Here is a 20,905-nt window from a genome sequence, read left to right as displayed (position 1 = left end):
ACTGTTTGAAATAAGGCAGAGCTAGAGAAATTTTGTGAGCAGAACAACAGCTTCTCATAAAATGCAAGTAACTCTCCGAATCAGCAAAGAAGTGTTGTTCAAGGCACAAATCGTAGTGAGGAGCTCTTGGTAAGCTCTAGACAGGAGCGTAAGCTTCATGGAGCACTTACCCACATTGAAGTGGCCTAGACTAACCAAGATGTCAAGTTCCCTGCCTTTGGCTAGGCTGTTAGCCACCTGTGTCTGGTGATCTTACTGATCTCCAGGAAATAACTTATTACTCAATAAATGTTGTCTGTTGGGTAACTATGAAGTATGAAGTCCTCAAAGAGAAAATAATAATAAAAGGGATTATTGGTGGATAAATAACAGAAACCATTGCTTTGATGTTTCTCTTAATTCTTTTTTAAAAATAACGTTAAAAAATACTATAGTATTTCAGAAAATATGACTAGAAACATTCATGGGTATTCTCTTCTAGCTTTGTGTGTCTCGGCTGTTGGATAGTAAAAATCCATCCCTGGACACCATTAAGATGCAAGTCTACTTTGATATGAATTATACAAGTCGAGGTAACATATATCTACCCATTTTGATACCCTTTTTGAAAGATTCCTATTGTATTTCAGGGAATAAAGGCTTTACTTTGTTAAGAATGAACAATTTAATTTTTTAATCTATCTTTTGAAATTTTTTTCCAACTTTAAAGAAGACAGTGAAGGTGAACATGCTACATGAGAAAACACCAATGGTTTTTATGAATGTTCAAAGTAAATTCTAAATACTATGCCTATGATAGTTATGTTTCAAGTCTATTATGTTTTAAATGCTACATCATTAATAATACACAATAATTAGAAATTAAAACAACAAGCCGATTGAAGTAAAAAGTTTCTATCTTGTTGGTATCTTTTGGTTTTGGTTTATATTATTATTTTATAATGCTTACCTAAATAGATAAATATACCAAAATGAAAAGAATGATGGAAAATTTCAGATTAGAACATATTTCCTTAGGTAAATAGTTTAATACATACATCAAAGACACACTGGCAACAAGAAGAAAAGGAAAATAAATTCCTCTATTGCCTAGACAGCCTTGGCCCCTTTAAGGCAATCATTACTAACCATTTGGTGATTTTTGTTGTCCTTTTTTCCCCTCCATGAACTGAACTTCCAGTTATGCTCCATACACACATTCCATGTCTTGCTTTTTTGCTTAATACTAATGAAATGTTAAAGTGGTAAGTAATCATGGAATTGATGAAATTGTAATTTAGATTTTTAAAATTTGCATAAAGTTCTCAGCTGCTTTTGTTGTAAGAGTATAGGTGTGATTGGTGCATGGTTGAAACGTGAATTATTGCCCTTGAAATAGTAAAATGGGGTGTCTTACTGAATTAGCTGCAAGAATTGTACTACTGGTGGATTGTGGTTCCTCCCACACCTGCGGCCAGACCTTGTGATATCATGCAGAGGGGAGAGGGAAACAGTTCTTGATGCCATGTCGTATCACCAATAATGCTATTCAAAGGAAATTTACCTAGAACTAAAATAAAAATACCCATAATTGAACAGGAAGAGTTACACTACATACATGTGTATTTCTACTGTATGTGCTTGCATACCACCTGTGCTTGGAACATTATGTGTAAATATCTGTATACTACGTATATTTTTACTGTATGTGTTTATAATACATATATTATAAATTGCTCTCTATACTTTCTGCTTCATTAAGAGGTTTCAGCCTTTTTAGATACAACTGTTTGGTTCATATGTTGAAAGTCTTAGGTACTTTGACAAAGTATGCCATTTAAAGGGCCACAGTCAATCTTTCCTACTAGATTGTTGCCTTGAAGTTCCTTGCTGGCCACTGTGTGTTTTTTATTTTGATTAGTACACCTTAAGAAAATACTTGTCTTTATGTTATAGAATTGCCATACCCAAGACATTTTCTTCTCTGGTCCTACTTTCTTATGTGAGGTTTGTAAATCAAATATATGGAACATTGTCTTTTGCCAAATTTAGAGGAATTTCTTGAAGAACACCACCGAGTCTTGGAGTCTAGGTTAGGCTCCGTCATGAGAGAAATTACAGACAACAGAGCATGTGCCAGAGAAGAACTGGAAAGCCTCTACCGAAAGATTGTCAGCTACGTGTTACTGCGCTCCGGGCTGGGATCTCCTACCGATATCAAGATTGTCAGAGAGGCAACAGGTAAAAAATCTAGATAATTTCCATTCCACATATTAAAAAGGTGTGAACATTGTGTCTTATAAAAGATGTTAAATTCAAAGTATTGAAGACCAAGGTTCCCTTTTTATCTGGAAAAAAAACAGCCCGAGTAAGAAGTTCGAACTTAGACTCCTTTTCCACCATGTATTAGCTCTAAAACCCAAGCAGCAGCTCTGGAAGGTGTGTGTTGTTAGTTTTCTTAGACCTGCACATATCTAGGGACCCATCACTGCTTATGAGAGAAAAACTGAAAATGCGGTTAAGAGTACCAGGCCAGGGGCGCCTGGGTGGCTCAGTGGGTTAAACCTCTGCCTTAAGCTCAGGTCATGATCTCAAGATCTCATGATCCTCAGGGTCCAGGGTTCAAGCCCCAGGTCAGACTCTCTGTTCAGCAGGGAGTGTGTCCCTCTTGCACACCCCCCGGCCCCGCCTTCCTGTCTGCCTACTTGTGATATCTCATTCTCTCTGCCAGTTAAATAAATAAATAAATATCTTTAAGAGTACCAGGCCGGCTGGGGAATGGGGACCCCTGGAAAGGGAGATTTGTATTGATGAAAGGAGTCGCATCTGTCACCTAAAACAGATGATGGAAAGGGACACTGTTGCATTCTCAGGAAGTATTTGCCCACTTTATTAATTTAAGGTAAGGAATAGGCAAGATTTCTAGCCTTTTAATGACTTTCCTCCACAATTATTTTAAAACAGTGATTTTTCTCATCAGAATCCTAATTAGAAAACTTATTTTAATGCCCATCATCAAAACATTACTGATGGGTGCTTAATTATTGAAAAGAGACCAAAGGCAGTGGCATTATTTTCCATAGCCCAGCTTTGATATGTGATAAATTTTGCTATGTATTCTGTAACGAGGTATCAACAATTTAAAGAATCAGGTAAGTAGCTGATTCTTTCTGCTGAAAACAACCTGTGATTTAAGTTCTGGTATCTTTATTCTAACATTTTGTTATGCTTTTTGTGGTTTGTTTCAGCTGCCCTGCAGAGCATTTTTCCTCAGGCTGAGCTTGGGACGTTTCTAACACTTTCTAAGAAGGACAAAGAACGCCAGCTGAAAGAATTCACCATGATTGTTACAGGGATTCGCTTATTTAACCGAGACTGTGGAAAGGGAGGAGAAGGCATTGATGACTGTAGGTATATCATTAGGTTAAGTCTGCAGGTTATGTAGGTTTAAAATCTAACTTGTACAGTGAGGAAAATAATGCACAGTATTTCACTGGCATTCTTAGATTTAAGGTATGCAGGGTCTCTAAATTATAACAAATTTTTTTTTTTTTTAGAGAGGGAGAGAGAGTGCATTTGAGCAGGGGGAGGCAGAGGGAGAGGGAGTGGGAGAGGGAGCGAATCCTATGCAGGCTCCACACTCAGCACAGAGCCCAACATGGGATTCAACCTCATGACCCTGAGATCATGACCTGAGCTGAGGTCAAGAGTTGGAAGCTTAACTGACTGAGTGGCCCAGGTACTCCTCAGGTATACAGTTTTGACTCTACCTTAGGTACAGTTACTGTTCATAATGGATAGGAATTTTTAATTCTGTGGGGCAAGGCTTGCAGAATTATAACACCAGGAAGGTAGTATGGGAGAGTGGAATCAGTGGAAGGAATGAGGGGCCTGCCTGAAGGCCAGCCCCTCCAGTTCATTGGGCTCTGTGTTCTTTATTCGAAGTCATAAAACCCAAAGGGAGTAAAACCCAGTGATCTAAAAATAAAAATCAGGGGCGCCTGGCTAGCTCAGTGGGTTAAAGCCTCTTTCTTAGGCTCAGGTCCTGATCTCAGGGTCCTGGGATTGAGTCCCGCATTGGGCTCTCTGCTCAGCAGGGAGCCTGCTTCCCTTCCTCTCTCTCTGCCTGCCTCCCTGCCTACTTTATTTGTGATCAAATAAATAAATAAAATCTTTAAAAATAAAAATCACCCTGAGAAGAGAAGAGTGGTTGAGGCAGCTAATGGAATTGAAAGGTTCAAGAGGAGATATTTGCAAATCTGCAAATGCAGGAGCATTTGCATTAATGCATTCATCATCTAGGAGTTTGGAAGCACTCATGAAGTATTTGATCAGGGGCTCAGAAGGGACTTCCTTACATAGGCCCACTGATAAGGTGTTAAGGTCTGTTATTAGATCACTTATCTAGTATAATAGGGTCAGTTTTTCTATTTTTAAAACAGTTCTAGAAAGTCAAGTTCCCATTCTTTATAAAGTTCCCTATCTTGCTAGACTATTCTGTTATTTTTCAGTATCCTGATCACAAAATACTTCTTTTCTACAGACCCAAGGTCAGTAGCAGATAATACCAAAGCCTGTCTGTTCTTTATATTCTTCTGTATTTTAGTGGCAAAAGCTGATCCTGCTAACTTTTGGTTATCATTCTGACAATAGCTTTTGTTCAGACAGGTGTTCCCCCTCCCCTGCCACAATTCTTTCCTTCATGGTGTGGGAAGAAACACATGAAATACACGTCTTGTTATTATTCATTTGGTTGAGGAAAAAAAAACCGAACTCAATGTAATGCTCAAGTTATGATCACTTTCTAGGCTTCTTTTTGTAGATTCTTTCACATCTCTTGATTTCCTTTTAAAACCAGTGCCAGCCATTCTGCGCGAAGCAATTCCAGCTACCACGCAGCACATCGACTCCCAACTTCAGACTGCCCAGGACCAGGCATATCGCTACACGGCCATCCTCGAGAAGGCGGCCAGCAACCCACTCCTGAGCATGGAGCTTCAGCCGTCCATGTTAAAAGAAGCACTGTACAATGTGCGGCAGTATGAGATCTTCCTTCAGATCATTCTGGTGAGTGAGTGTCAGGATTTGGCCTTTTCCATGCATGGCAACCACTTTACAGGTTACGGACCTACACGAAAGGCAGAATCAGGTCATTGCTAAAGGAGGTAGCCTTCGTAACTGCTCAGTTTATAATGCTTCTGTAGGGCAAGGAGCAGAATTAGAAATGGGGAAGTTGGATTTTTATTTTAATGGAAAATGCTGGTAGGAATTGATTTCTAGTTGTTGATTTTCTTCGGTGCCCAGTGGAATGACTGCTCACACGCTGGGGTTAAGCAGTTGTGTGTGCGCATCTAAGTAATACTGCATCGCTTTCACACAGAGCAAGTGTCTAATGTATTTTGGGGCTGATAGTTGGCACCCAAATAATTTTTATGTAATTATTTGTTGTTGTAAAAGTTGGTTGAAAAGATTTTTATTGCTGATATTTTTAGATCTAAGGAGCAAGCCAAACAGTATCCCCAAATAGTTGGAGAATTTGGTAAAGTGATGATTTTTAAACTTTTTAAAAAAGTGGCAGAGCACTTTCTTTCAGAAGGAAACTTGCACAGAATCCCAAAAATACAAAACAGGTATCTAGATGAAAGGATTGAGGGAACTTTTCATCAAGGAACAACCCCATTCCACCCTAGGGTTCTAGGGGACACGGTCTATTAACTACCTCTTGGCAGCAAGCTCTGTTCCTGTCAGTCAACTTTTTTGTTATTTGGTGTTTCATTTGTTTGTTTGTTTGTTTCTAGTTTATTGAAGTGTAATTGACACACTGTAAGATATTCAAAGTGTACAATGTACAATGTATGTCTACCTTGTGAAAGCAATTTCTCCCATCAGGTTAATTAACACATTCATCCCATTGGTCACTGTTTACCTTTACACAACCTCTAACCTTCCAGTAACTGTGAGATTCAGGGTCAGTGGACTGACTTTATATGAGTGAATACTAATGTCTTGAAGGATAGAGCAGGATGTGTTTTTAACTTGCATCTTTATGACTTGTTACTTTTAGATGCACTTGATTTGTCTCCTTCCCTTCACTGTAAAGAATAGAAAGATAAAAATCCAGGTGACATGACTTCATTGCAACAAACTAGGAGGTGGTCCTCAGAGCTGTCCCACTATCCAGTTGCCTTCAAAAATGAGGACCCTACATCAGCTGTTCTAAACTAAATCATTCTTTTGGGAAAGTGTTCCTCTACCACTGAGTTGTGGCCATCAACCTTGTATAACTAGTCAGATACTAAGAGGATTTTACAGTCAGTTTTTTTTTTAAAAGATCTTATTCATTTATTTGAGAGAGAGAAAGAGATAGTGACATAGTGAGAGAGAACAAGCAGGAATGTAGGCTCCCTGCTGAGTGGGCAGCCTGATGCGGGGCTCAATCTCAGGACCCTGGGATCAGGACCTAAGCTGAGGGCAGATGCTTAACCAACTGAGCCACCCAGATGCCCAAGGGTTTTACAATCAGTTTATCTTGAAGTGCATGCAGATCCACAGGAGTACGAGTCTCACATTTACTTTGTCGTCTGTGTTGGGAAGGGATATCAGAAAAAGGAACCTTTGGAGACCGTCACTCATAACATAAGGACGTTAAATTATATTGTCTCAGAGCTTTCAATCATGTGGTATATTCAGCTAACTTCCAGTCTGAAAGTCTCATTGGAGTTCTCATTCTCAGCTAGAGGAACAGTGAGTGTAGGGTATAAGTGACAAGTGTGAGCTCTGCAACCAGAATGCATGGGTCCTCATCCTGACTTTGCTGCTTACTAAATCTATGTCCTTGATGAAATCGCGTAACTTCTCTGTGTCTTGGTTTCCACATCTGTAAAATGGAGTTATTGATAGTTGACACTATCTAAGTAAGGTAGACCAGTTTCTGGCACATAGTTAAGGGCCCAATAAATTGTTGATCATGCTGATGCTGATAATGGTTATTAATGCCACCAGCATCATCATGAGGGCCTTAGCAGAGCAGCCCTGATTTTATCTCTGTAGGAGTACGAACTGGAGAGCTCTTATTTTTCTAGACAGTGTCTTATTTCTAAGCCCTTTGCTGCTTATACTGTTGAGAAAGTTGTTTCTGATCTCTCCACTCTTCATGACAATTTCTTGCTAACATCTTTTAGGGTCAGAATGAGTTCTCTTCATCATCTGACTCTTTTTGGCTTAATCAGTGTTTCTTCTGTTTTGTTTTTTTTTTTTAAGTATTTAATCTTCTCCCATCAATCCTCCTTAGTTACAGTTAAGGTTACAGTTACAGGATGGATGTTGGTTTAATCAGTATTATCTCTCGGTTATAAAATATGTCAGTTTATGTTGCACTGAGAATTTTTCGTGTCTGTGAATATTCTTTTTTTAAAAGTCACATTATTTGAACAAATATATTAATATACTTTTTGAAGGGTTGACTTTGATTTAAAAATTTTCTTTGGCCAATATTACATGCAGCTTATGTAAACATTTTTTAAAATTTTAATTATGGCCTGTATAGGGTAGTTAGTTATTTTATTTTCTTTCAATTAGGACTTTGCTGCAGTGAACAAATTAAGATATTGTGAAAGAGAAGAGGGAGGGGGGATCAGTCTTGTTGACTTAGCTGAGAGAATAGAATTCCATCCTCTGTGGGCTTTTAAAGTGCAAGGCAGTCACCAAAGACAGAAAAAGCTGCTTATTGTGATGGTGCAAGTAAATGCTGTATTTGCCACATAACATTTCTTAAAACCTGTAAGTCAAGACTTTTGTAGACTTCTCCCTAAGCTTTGTCTGCAGGGCCTATTCACAGAATAGACAACCCTGGACTTTCTTGCTTTTTTTTCTGAGAATTCAAGTAAGAAAAAAAAATCAGGTGGAATTGGTACTTATTTTAGACTTGTTGAAATTGTCTATGGAACAAAGCATCAGAAATTTATTAATTAAAAGGGAACAGGGAGGGACCAGGGTGACATCACATGCTTTTTTTCCTCAAGCATTTTTTTTTTTACCACATTATGAAAAAAAATGTTTTTATGAAAAAGTTTATTTTTAAAAAAGTGATAGCATTCCTAGAGGACTAATTTCATTCTTATAATTGTTATAATTTTTTTTTTTTTACAAACGATCTCATTAGCAATATGTGTTAGGATGTTGTCAATTTCAAGGTAGCAGATTTAAGTTTTTCAAAATACAAATTTTATCTTTGGCAACAAAAGTCGTTGTTTCCCTGAAGTGACAGACTCATTTCATTTACTTTCAAGAAAATATCTGCCAAATTTCTCAGAGTCAAAAGTCAGAGTTTGTTGGTCATTTGCTCTTTGAAGTAAAAATGATGTTCTGCTGGGGGAAAAATGCTGGTTTGGCTCAAAATTCAGTCCCTCAACAGAACTATGCATTTTAATATGCAACAGAAGTGTTTTATATGTACTTTCATCTCATTGCACTGATTATTAAAAAGCTTGTACTTAGGATAAAGATTTGATAAAATTAATACTTTTACTGCATCATCAAAGACATTCTTAAGTGAAACTGGCTTTTTTATTGAGATATTGACACATAACATTGGTTTCAGTTGTACAATGTACTCATTCAGTATATGCATATATTGCAAAAAAATTCTTCACCACACAGTTACAAAATTTTGTGTGTGTGATAAGAACTCTTAAGATTTACTCTTTTAGCAATTTTCAAATATACAATGCAGAATTATTAACTGTATTCACCATCCTGTTACGTTATATCCCCAGGACATATTTATCTCATAACTGGACGTTTGTACTTTTCATCCCTCTCACCCATTTCACCCACCCCCACCTCATGCCTATGGCAACTACCAGTCTGTTTTCTGTATTTATGAGATTGGATTTTTTTCTTTTTTCTTTTTTTTAAATATTTTATTTATTTATTTGACAGAGAGAGATCACAGGTAAGCAGAGAGGCTGGCAGAGAGAAAGAGAGAGAGAGAGAGAGAAGCAGGCTCCCTGCTGAGCAGAGAGCCCGATGTGGGACTCGATCCCAGGACCCTGAGATCATGACCTGAGCCGAAGGCAGCGGCCTAACCCACTGAGCCACCCAGGCGCCCCTGGATTTTTTTCTTATTTTTAGTTTTTTAGATCCCACATATAAGAAAGATCATTCAATATTTATCTTTCTCTGACCTATTTCACTTAGCATAACATCCTCAAGTTCTAGCCATGTTGTCGCAAGTGGCAGTGTTTCCTTCTTTTTTATGGCTGAATAACATTCCATTATATATGTGTATTTCATACACACACACACACACACACACACACATTTCAATACCTAGTTGTGAATGAGTTCTTTTTTTTAATTTTTAAATTTTTTATTAACCTATAATGTATTATTAGCCCCAGGGGTACAGGTCTGTGAAGCGCCAGGTTTACATACTTCACAACAAAAAACTCACCATAGCACATACCTTCCCCAATGTCCATAACACAACCACCCTCTCCCTACCTGCCTCCCCCCAGCAACCCTCAGTTTGTTTTGTGAGATTAAGAGTCTCTTATGGTTTGGTTTGTCTCCTCCTGATCTGATCTTGTTTCATTTATTCCTTTCCTACCCGCCAGGCCCCCTATGTTGCCTCTCACCTTCCTCATATCAGGGAGATCATATGATAATGGTCTTTCTCCAATTGACCTATTTCGCTAAGCATAATACCCTCTAGTTCCATCCACGTCATCACAAATGCCAAGATTTCATTTCTTTTGATGACTGCGTAGTATTCCATTATATATATTGCTGCTATAAATACTGGAGTACAGGTGTCCCTTTGGATCACTTCATTTGTATTTTGGGGGTAAATACCCAGTAGTGTGATTACTGGGTTGTAGGGTAGCTCTATTTTCAACTTTTTGAGGAACCTCCATGCTGTTTTCCAGAGTGGCTGCACCAGCTTGCATTCCCACCAACAGTGTGAAAGGGTTTCCCTTTCTCTGCATCCTTGCCAGCATCTCTCATTCCCTCATTTGTTAATTTTAGCCATTCTGACTGGTGTGAGGTGGTATCTCATTGTGGTTTTGATTTGTATTTTCCTGATGCCAAGTGATGTGGAGCCCTTTTTCATGTGTCTGTTGGTCATCTGGATGTGTTCTTTGCAGAAATGTCTGTTCATGTCCTCTGCCCATTTCTTGATTGGATTATTTGCTCTTTGGGTGTTGAGTTTGATAAGTTCTTTATAGATTTTGGATACTAACCCTTTATCTGATATGTTGTTTGCAAACATCTTCGCCCAGTGAATGAGTTCTTGATAAATGTAAACAGAGTGATTGTTTTAGTTCATTATCAGCAAAAGTAAAAAACAAAAACAAAAACAAAAAACCTTCCTTGTGCTTCCTCTCTGAGCACTTGAAAACATAGCTCCAGCGACACCTGGGTGGCTTAGTGGGTTTAGCCTCTGCCTTTGGCTCAGGTCATGGTCTCAGGGTCCTGGGATTGGGCCCTGCATTGGGCTGTCTGCTCAGCAGGGAGCATGCTTCCCCCTCTTTCTCTGCCTGCCTTTTTGCCTATTTGTGATCTCTGTCAAATAAATAAATAAAATGTTTTAAAAAAAAGAAAACATAGCTCCAGGGAGGAAGTACCTTTAGTTATAGGCTTAAGGAAGTTATGTGTTGAATATAATTTTACTTTGAAGAGCTTATGCAGATTTATTTCTGTTTCTTGTTGCTGTTACACATATCTAAAGAGACTTTAAGGGCATCATTTTCATATTTGATTTCTAAAACAAAACTAACAAAGAAGGGGAAAAACTCAATGGGGTAGATGAGAAACTTATTAGATGGAATAGACAGAATTACATGGAGCCTGAAGCAAGGGGAAGGGAGATGCTTAAAGAATAGTATGGGTAAAATTAAAACAGGATGCATGTTACATTGGTGAATAAAAAATTTTGTTAGTTGAAATACAATAATATTTGATATTTTTATGAAGTAATTACTTGTCGCTTGAAAATAGTCTAGTAAATGATGTGGTTTGACTACAAGTGTCTGAAGACTCAAATGCATTTTTTTTCTCTTCGAGTAATTGTCACTCTTTTGCACTGTACTGATAAGCCCATACCACTGCCATTTCTGGTCATGTCTCAGACAGCACAGAATAAGGGGTAGGAGCTGGCCTCTGGCTTCCGACGGTCTGGGACAGAACCATGATTCCACCCCTTATTCTACTGTGTCCTAGGGCAATTTATTCACCCTTCAATATCTTGGTTTTCCTATTTATACTCACCCTTTTTTTTTATAAATACTTATAAAATACTTATAAGTATACTTATTATATGATGCTTAGCACACAGTAAGAATACATGTGACTAATTATTTCAGAGTCAGCATTTAATGCCTTAATTTCAGATTACTATTGTCACATTAGAAATACATTATTTTTCTTTCATTGATGTGATTTTTAAGATTTTTCTGCACTCTTAGATGTAATTTTTAAAAATCCTAGTATCAAAATAGTTTTCAGAGGAACACTTTATTCATTTTGTTATTGAGGAATGGGAAAATAACACCTGAGCAAAAGCTGGGTCAGAGGATCTGCTTCTCAGGAATGCAATTATACTGTGTATCGGGGAATACGTGGAGAAAAAGAATTCCTTTTGAAGAATTGTAGCCGTGGTATTTCAAAAGATTCATCCATCCAGCAGATGTTTCTGGAGCACCATCCATAAGCACCTACTGTTCTTGCTTTCGGGATACGAGGGAGAAGAGAATTTCTGCTCTCATTGTGCTTACCTTCAGGACATGGAGGGCTTAAAACACATGATTTTTATAGTAAAATTATAAAAACAATGTAAATTATGTTGTCTTTGCAGTCAGATATAATTACCTGTGCTCAAGAGGTAGAACTGATGATAAAGCAGTTAGGAGCCCAACTGGAACAATTAAAAATGATTGTAAAATCAAAGACAGCTGTCCCAACATCACAAGTCTTTGTAAGTATTTGCCATCAAATCCTTGTTTAAAGGTGAGTATACCTTTGAATCTTATACAAGTGAATCAGAGGTAATTATAATTAGATTTAATTACTAAAAATAGAATATTTGTTTTCTACATGTTGACCCCATTCTTTATGGTTGTTTTGTAGTAGTAGTGTAAGTCAGATAAGAGAATCCCCCTTGCAGGAAATTGCTACTAAGAGATGCAGATATGTATTAAAGTAGCCATAGTATCAGTAAAGGCTGTGGTAACAGAATGGATCCATAACGCAGTGTTGAAAACATGTTCACAGTGGCTGGTTACAAATTGCCTCCAGGGGCGCCTGGGTGGCTCAGTGGGTTAAAGCCTCTGCCTTCTGCTCAGGTCATGTTCCCAGGGTCCTGGGGTCGAGCCCCACATCGGGCTCTCTGCTCAACCGGGAGCCTGCTTCCCCCTCTCTCTGCCTGCCTCTCTGCCTACTTGTGATCTCTGTCAAGTAAATAAATAAAATCTTTTTTAAAAAATTGCCTTCAGCAAAGAGGTGGTGTAACTTGTGACTTTTATGAAGAGACAGAGGATAATCACTGTGTTTACCAGGCCTATATGTATACTGACTTTCTGATTATCTGTACCATCTTATGGGCAAATCCTGTAGCCCTAGGGAGGTGTAAGGTACAGTATTTTATAGAGATGCAGTATTTTATAGAGCATTTTGAGGCTATGATAATTTTCTGTAGTCAGTTCTAATATTAGGTTTTAAAATCCAAGAAACAAAGGCTAAGTTGTTTCACTTATTAGTAGGGCCCGACTAATATCCTTATGTTTGTTCTGTAAGTCAGTGGCCTTTAATATTAATGAAAAACTTTATCTCACCGACCTAAAGTCTTTGACTTGCAGCTCACAAGATATGCCCTAAGATGTATCTCTAAATTTTCCAGGTTCTTTTGAATCACGATTAAGCCAGAGAAATCTAAGAATAATGAGTCATATTTAGCCTTTTTTTTTTTTTTAAAGAAGCTATTTCCCCTTGACTCTTCGAGGTCAAGCATCCATAAATATTTGGCTTTTTTGGGTAAATTAACTTTATGATGAACACTCCAAGATAAAATGCTTTGAAATAAAATACAAGATTTTTTTCTCTCATAATTTAGGAGTCCAGTTGCTATGTAGATTTTATTATTTAACCTCAGGAGACTTTGACTTCTCTTCAGGAAGAATTATTTCTTTACAAACACAAATTTGTTATGAGTACAGTGATTTATAATTTTATGAGACGATTACATTTTGAACATTGCTTCCTCTTCCGCAGCCCATCTTCATTGCACTTTCCAACCTGTGGACTAGCTTCCAGGATGAAATTGTTTTGATTAGTGTCCTCAGTAATTTAACAACTCACCTTGAACCATTCCTGGGTACTCATGAACTACTCTTTCCTGAGAAAGTCATGCAGAATCTTCTTGATGGGCTGACTGTGAAAACTGATGTGTCTAGAGTGAAAGAACACCTGGGTAATAGAAATCTTCAAATTGTCTCTAGAATGAAATCACTCTTTTGTTTTAAAATTTTCATGATTTGGGCACTTGGTGACCTCAGTCCGATGAGCATGGGACCCTGAATCTCAAGGTCATAAGTTCAAGCTTCACGTTGGGTGCAGTTTATTTAAAAAAAAAAAAGTAAAATTATTGTGCTCTATCTTTCTGATAAGGTATTAAGCATCTTTCTTGATTAAAAGAATACTAATGTTCATCATAGAAAATGCAAAAGCAAAAAATATATGAACTGAGTAACTTACTATCCCATAGTAACCATTCTTAATGTTATTGTCAGTGTTTTAGTTGATAGTGATGTTCCTTGCCTATGCATTTCTATTTTAGTCTTAATGATTTTATTATTGATTGATTCAAAATAGGAAAGGATATTAATCCTTGCCATATTTGTTGCAAGTAAAGCTCTATTTCTTTGGAGTGCTATTTCCCATATATCTTCCTCAGAGTCAGGCTGAAACTTATATATCAGTGAATTTTATCCCTGTAAATTTGAGCTTATTTTAGACCCTTTAAGAGATGCACTGATTCTTATGGAAAGGCTGTCTTTATTAACAAACTGCTTTTTACTCTTTTGGTGTCTTCTGTCTTACTTACAGGTAACTTGAAGTTCATGAGAAATGCCAAAATAGAGTCTAGAAGTTGTTGCCTAGAAAGGTTTTCCCAGAAAATGAAACTAGATAATTTACTCCCTAAATTTCCTTTTCAAATTCAAATTTTGTAAAAGTGGAAAATAAAAATGACGTGCTTATTTCCATTCTTAAACTATTAGAATTTAAAAAAAAACCTGAAAACTGAATTAGAGAGACTCAAAGGCATTCTTCCAGTTCAAGTTTTTCTACTCCTTTTATTTTATTAAAATAACATATCTACACAGATACAACATGAAATTGAAAAGTTCAAGTCACTTCAACAGTAGGTATTAAACTCAACCACATTGGCAAAACAATCTTGGAGTTAATATGTCATTTCCCCCATATGCTGCAACTTTATATTCAAAAGGACACTATCACGTTACTGATCCCAGTGAATTGAGAGACCTAATATTCTTCTAAAAGAATTAACACTTGCCACATCTCATCACTGTTTTGAGGATTTCAGTCATATCAGGAAAAAAGAAGGTTTATCTTCTCCCAATGTTGGCATTTACTTCTAGTTGTGCCACAAAGACATCTGTGGTATCGCTGTTTTGATACAGAGCCCCGCCCAGAAGCGTAGTAGGATTGCAAGAACAAAGACCCTTGAAGATCAGTTTTATAAGTACGTGTTTTTGTTTGGAGAAAAATATTTTGACAATGTGTTTATCACATGTAAATAGGTAAGCTAACGACCATTAGGAAGAATTTTGTAAAGTGTAAAGAATAAAAATTGATACCTTGCTATCAAAAGTAAGTTACTGAGAGATATTTCCTTGAGTCTTTCTGCTCAGAACATTCTCTGTTGTTTCAAGAAGCAATAGTCCTAGTATTATATGAGCACCACATTCAAAGTATTTGGCCACCTCATATATTATGAGAGCTCTGCTGTCTTGAATGAAGTTGATCCCTCTCTATTTTAGTCACATGGCAGCCAGTCTTTTCTGCTCATTTCCTTGGGCTGTTTACTCTTCTTGTTGATTAAAGTTGTTCTTGTCCTCTTTCATTTTAGAAGATAGAGTACATCTGGTAGATTTCAGAAAACAAGAATGGCTTTTCCCAGAAACAACGGCAAATTTTGATAAGTTGTTAATTCAGTGTCGCGGATTTTGTCCTTATACATTTGCTACAACAGATGGTCTTCTCCTTCCAGGTATATTGTTGGAAATAATGTTATTTTCACTTCCGCATTTCTTCTTTGAATAAAGTGCTATTCTTGTCACTTTTTCTTTTTTTTACTTACTCACTTTTTAAAAGTTTGTGGGATCTGATGATGAACTAAGAAAGGAGCTGCAAAGATGATCCAGACCATCTTCATCTTTGAGGTACTCACAGAATGATCTGGTAGACTGATATAACCAAGAAATGGGGCTACAAATGATAAGTGATGGAATGTGTGTATAATGAAATATGGATGCGACAGTATCATAAAAGGACTGATGACTCATAAGTCCAATGAAGGATTCCAGAAATTCACGTGGCATTGCTAAAGTAGATCATCTTCCAAAGTAATTACTTGAAAGAGCAACACTAATTTGGCTTGTTATGTTTATTAAATAATACACTGTCACTTTATGGTTACAGTCCATTGACATAAATCAGGATTTCTGCATAAGTCAGATCTAAGGAAATGGCAAGTATTTTATCAAATAAAATCTCTCTGTAATGTATATATTATGAGAGCTTCCTCAAAACAAAGAATAAGCCAGAAATTATTACCCAAAAGTGCTCTATGAATTGGAAATAAAAAGTCAGCTAGGGCTAGAGTGAAAAGAGTTTGACAAAATTATTTATTTATGTATTTATGTATTTATTTATTTGAGAGAGAGTGAAAGAAAGCATAAACAGGGGGAGGAGCAGAGGGAGAAGCAGACTCTCTGCTGAGCAGGGAGCCCGATGCGGGGCTCAGTCCGAGGACCCGAGGATCATGACCTGAGCAGAAGGCAGACACTTAACCGACTGAGTCACCCAGCCATCCCTGACAAAATTACTTCTAATTTACCTTACATCATTAACCTTTTCCTTTTCTCTGTTCTTTGTTATTTCTTTTGTTATATTTCATAATTGTTTGTTGCTTTTTTATGAGAAAGATTTCTTGGAATTGTGTGTATACATAGGCTAGAGAACACACATACTGGCTCATTTTTTATGTTATTAGATTTTTCGTAATGGCAATAACAGAAGGTTTACCATAGGGAGCTGAGAGAAAAGTATTTGGAGGCCCCATGAGGATCACTGATACTGGGGAGGAAACAGTCAAGAGCCATGAAGGAGTAAAACAGGACCAATATAGATGATTTCTCCCCTCCCCTCCCCTCCCCTCCTGTTCAGTCCCCTCCCCCCTCCCCTCCCGTCCTCTTCCCTTTCGTTCCCTTCCCTTCCTTTCCCTTTCCCCCTCCATCCATGCATCCAGCCCAGATAAGAAGGGAAGGGAGTCATGAGAGAGACAAACACAGAGAAACATGGCTGTAGGGCCATGACAGTCAGCATGACGTGGTTGGAAAATCTATGGACTAAGATTCAGGAGAGCCTGGTTTCTAGTCTAGGTCTGTTTAGACCCTTCTAGCTTACTAACTAGGCTTCTAATAAAAAGAGAGAAATAAGAAAGTAGAAGGGCTTGTGAGTGTCAGAATCCTCTCTGAGTCCTGATAACTTTGTTTACTACATTATTTATATTTACTACATTATTTTCTGGGCAGCAGCAATCTGCACTACCTCAAAGGAATTCTGTAGGACATCCGTCCTGTTCAGGACTGCAGACCATGTGGCTTAAAACCCCAAGGTGACACTGTGGCTTACCAGTTGGGGTCCTTTGCACATGACATCACTGATTTCATTGCCAACCAATCTCCCTTGCTCACTATTCCAGCCCCACTGGCCTTCTGGCTATTCTTGAACATTCCAGACACATTTTCACCTCAGAGCCTTTGCCTTGCTATTCCCTCAACCTGGAAAACTCTGTCCCCCATACAGCTACCTACCTTGATCCTTCATTTTATTCAGCCTTCCTAGATCACCCGATCTAAAATATCAACCTCACCCTCTTCCTTTTACCATGTGTTTAGCTGGCTTGATGCTTAATTTTTTTAATCTACAGTACTCTCTGGCTATGGTATATTTGTTGATTTACTGAGAGCAGGAACTTTGTTTTCTTTTAAATCCTTAGTGCCAGGAATAGGGCCAATACATTTTGTTGAACACATGAAAAAATAAGTAAGACAGTATTACTATCTCTTACCAATTATGTGGATATTTAATAATTCCTATTTTATGTAGTTATCTGTTCATAGTGGGAAATACTTCTTTTTTTTTGTTTTAAAGATTTTACTTATTTATTTGACAGACAGAAATCACAAGTAGGCAGGCAGAGAGAGAGAGGAGGAAGCAGGCTCCCCGCCGAGCAGAGAGCCCGATGCGGGGCTCGATCCCAGAACCCTGGGATCATGACCCGAGCCGAAGGCAGAGGCTTTAATCCACTGAGCCACCCAGGTGCCCCGGGAAATACTTCTTAACATAGAAAGTTGTATTGGAGGGGCACCTGGGTGGCTCAGTGGGTTAAGCCGCTGCCTTCGGCTCAGGTCATGATCTCAGGGTCCTGGGATCCAGTCTCGCATCGGGCTCTCTGCTCAGCAGGGAGCCTGCTTCCCTCTCTCTCTCTGCCTGCCTCTTCATCTACTTGTGATTTCTCTCTGTCAAATAAATAAATAAAATCTAAAAAAAGAGAAAGTTGTATTGGAGGCACCTGGCTGGCTTGATTGGTGGAGCATGGGACTCCTGATCTTGGGGCTGTGTGTTCAAGCCTCTCATTAGATGTAGAGATTACTTAAAAATAAAAAAAAAATCTTAAATAAAAACAGAAAAAGAAGAAACCTGTATTTTGAAAAAGATGTCCTGTCTTTCTAGTTTTTATAGAATTACTTTTAAAACAATGCTTGTAGTAGTTTAGTTAAAGGAGATTTGAAAAAACCGTCAAATGTCTAAGTGGTTCTCATAAAAGATTTTCAAACACCTTATATCTGGATAGCAAATTTTTATATAAACCATAGTTTAAGATTAATTTAAATGAATTTCACATAAAATATCATTTAATAAAATGTATCATTTAAAATTGCAAATTGTACCATTTTAGCAAAATGAAAAGTGTAAGTCATATGTTAAATATGCAATATGTGGGGATGGTTTTATGGATGTATTACAAACATAGAATCACTTAATATTTTATGCCTAATTCATTTCCTTTTCTTAATTTTCAGGAAATCCAGCAATTGGGATTTTGAAATATAAAGAAAAGTATTACACTTTCAATACCAGAGATGCTGCATACTTATTTGCAGAAAATCCTGAAAACTATATTGGTTTAATTAAAGAAAAGGCCAAAAAAAATGCAGAATTAATTCAGCTCCTGGAACTTCATCAACAGTTTGAAAGCCTCATTCCATATTCTCAGGTTAGCATAGTTGGTATTTTAAGAATTTATGACTTTTAAAAGTACAGTTAACTTAAAGTTAGACTTTGTTGTAGAATGGTTCCTAAGTCCAGGCAGAGACAGGCTCCGAAGAGGGCCTCTAACACTGTCAGAAAGAGATTCATCCCAGAAGAGGGACACTAATGAAATCCATAGAAAATAAGGCAAACAAGTGAAGGAGCCAAATTGATGAATTAGACTGGAAAACTCGGAAAGAGAAATACTACATTTAGATAAATAATTGAAACTATAGTGTTTTCTTATCTAAAATTAAAGAAGCTTAGCACAGATAACACAGGTGATAACTTAGGGCTGTAAGAGAGCAGGTCTGTGTGTCTGTCTCTGCACTCCACACTCTGTACCATGCTGCTTTCCTCACTATTGCTTCCTAGTATATCTTACTAGGAAGGTTACCTGAGAGGGTAACCTCTTTCCTTTCCCTTTTACTTTTTCAAAATTGTCATAGATAGTGAGGCATAAATCTTTATATATCCATGTAATTTTCTTAATAAATTTGCCCAGTCCCCCCCCCCAAAATCTTCCTGAGATTTTAATTGGAATTGCATTAAAATAAACAAGTGAAATAATCAATAATTTTTCGTGTTTATTATATTGGGTTTTCCCATCCATAAGAAGTACCTGTTGGGGCGCCTGGGTGGCTCAGTGGGTTAAGCCGCTGCCTTCGGCTCAGGTCATGATCGCAGAGTCCTGGGATCGAGCCCCGCATCAGGCTCTCTGCTCGGCCGGGAGCCTGCTTCCTTCTCTCTCTCTCTGCCTGCCTCTCTGCCTGCTTGTGATCTCTGTCAAATAAATAAATAAAATCTTTAAAAAAAAAAAAAGTACCTGTTACTTAGTTTTTTTTTTAAAGTAATTAGTAGTTCATTATGTCTTAATAAAACATAATGGTTTTTGTTACATTTTTTACTCTGCCTACTTCTAAAACTGTACATGATCCCAGCAGTGACTGGTAATGATAATAATAATATATGCTTTTCAGTACGATTCCACTCAGTGTGACGACACCTCCATTGAATGAACAATTCTCCTACAGAAAGGGTTTTGTTTCTAGGCTCTTGACTGTGTTCCACTGGCCTAGGCTTTTCCAGTTTTATATTTTTTATTCTTTTGTGGTGTCTTTTCACAAATGAAAGTTATGTATTTTATTAATCTTTTTTCTCTCATGTCTTTAACTTTTCTGTCTTGTTTAAGAAATCCTCAAGTACCTTAGATCATAAAATTATTCTCCTACATTGTCTTGCAATGAATCTGGATTTACCTTTCACACCCAAGTTTTTAATTGACTTGGATTTGATTTTTATGTTTAGGGGAAGGTGAAGATCTAATTTTAATTTTTTTTCCATTTGAGTAGTGAATTGTCCCAGATTATTTGTTCAATACTCTGTCCTTTCCCTACATCTACAGTGTCTTATATGCACAGATGTAATTTTTAGGTTCTCTATTCAATTTTTCAGTTAAAAAGGATCCCTACCTATATCTTATTAGAGCTTTATTATAAGTTTCAATACCTGTTGACTAAGTTCTGCCACTATTTCCTCTCTCAAGAATCTTGGCTATACTTGACTCTTGACTTTCCATTATAAATTTGAAAATTACATTGCCAAGTTCTATAAAAAAAACTTGAAGGAATTATGAATTTGTGTGTCTATAGACAAGAATTATTTGGCTTTGCTACCACTTATATATAACTTACAGACTTGTAAGATTCCTCGAAGACAGTGAAAGGCTAGAATCAGTTCATCAGAAAGGTATGCTATAAGTAGATAATGCACAATTTTCCATTAAAGAACAATTCCTCCCCTCCCCCGGCCATTTAATTGGTCTTGTTTTTCCTTTTCTATATATTTAAGTCCCAGCTTTTCCTCAGTGACTTTCATATTTCAGAGCTGTAGTTCTTATAATTATTTATTAGTCATTTACTTGAATTGTATTATATTGCTAGTCATCTTGCATCATGTTTTTATCTCTCTAATTATATCATAACATCATTTTGAAGGCAAAAATGATATGTTAAATGATAGGGCAATCAATGATTATCTGTTGCTTGATTTGGAGTAAGAATTTTTTTTTAAGTTCTTCTTCATTGAGAAAGTGAGAGAAAGAGCGTGAGTGGGGGCGGGGGAGGGGGAGGCGAATGGGGAACAAGAGGCAGACTTCCTGCTGGGCAGGGAACCCAGTGAGGTTTGATCCCAGGCCTCTGAGATCATGACTCAAACTGAAGGCAGATGCTTACCCAGCTGAGCCACCCAGGTGCCCCTTGGAGTAAGAAGTTAATCTTGAATGGATGGATACAGGAGATATGGC

At 37.4% G+C, this 20,905-nt stretch overlaps 1 protein-coding gene across 3 annotated transcripts in view; it reads left to right on the top strand.

The window, feature by feature from the left end:
- Positions 1 to 20,905, top strand: part of CFAP206 (cilia and flagella associated protein 206) — a 57,205-nt gene that overhangs the window by 27,214 nt on the left and 9,086 nt on the right. For all 3 annotated transcript variants that reach the window (XM_044246028.1, XM_044246019.1, XM_044246010.1), the window contains exons 7-14: positions 482 to 572; positions 2,032 to 2,220; positions 3,228 to 3,386; positions 4,838 to 5,046; positions 11,837 to 11,956; positions 13,249 to 13,447; positions 15,131 to 15,271; positions 18,372 to 18,565. In XM_044246028.1, the coding sequence (XP_044101963.1) occupies positions 482 to 572; positions 2,032 to 2,220; positions 3,228 to 3,386; positions 4,838 to 5,046; positions 11,837 to 11,956; positions 13,249 to 13,447; positions 15,131 to 15,271; positions 18,372 to 18,565 (1,302 nt within the window). The remainder of the gene's footprint in view (positions 1 to 481; positions 573 to 2,031; positions 2,221 to 3,227; positions 3,387 to 4,837; positions 5,047 to 11,836; positions 11,957 to 13,248; positions 13,448 to 15,130; positions 15,272 to 18,371; positions 18,566 to 20,905) is intronic.

The sequence above is a fragment of the Neovison vison genome, chromosome 1 (genome assembly GCF_020171115.1).
Source record: "Neovison vison isolate M4711 chromosome 1, ASM_NN_V1, whole genome shotgun sequence".
Taxonomy (NCBI): Eukaryota; Metazoa; Chordata; class Mammalia; order Carnivora; family Mustelidae; genus Neogale; species Neogale vison.
The sequence above is the reverse complement of the archived record's forward strand: the minus strand, read 5'-3'. Positions and strand labels throughout refer to the sequence as shown.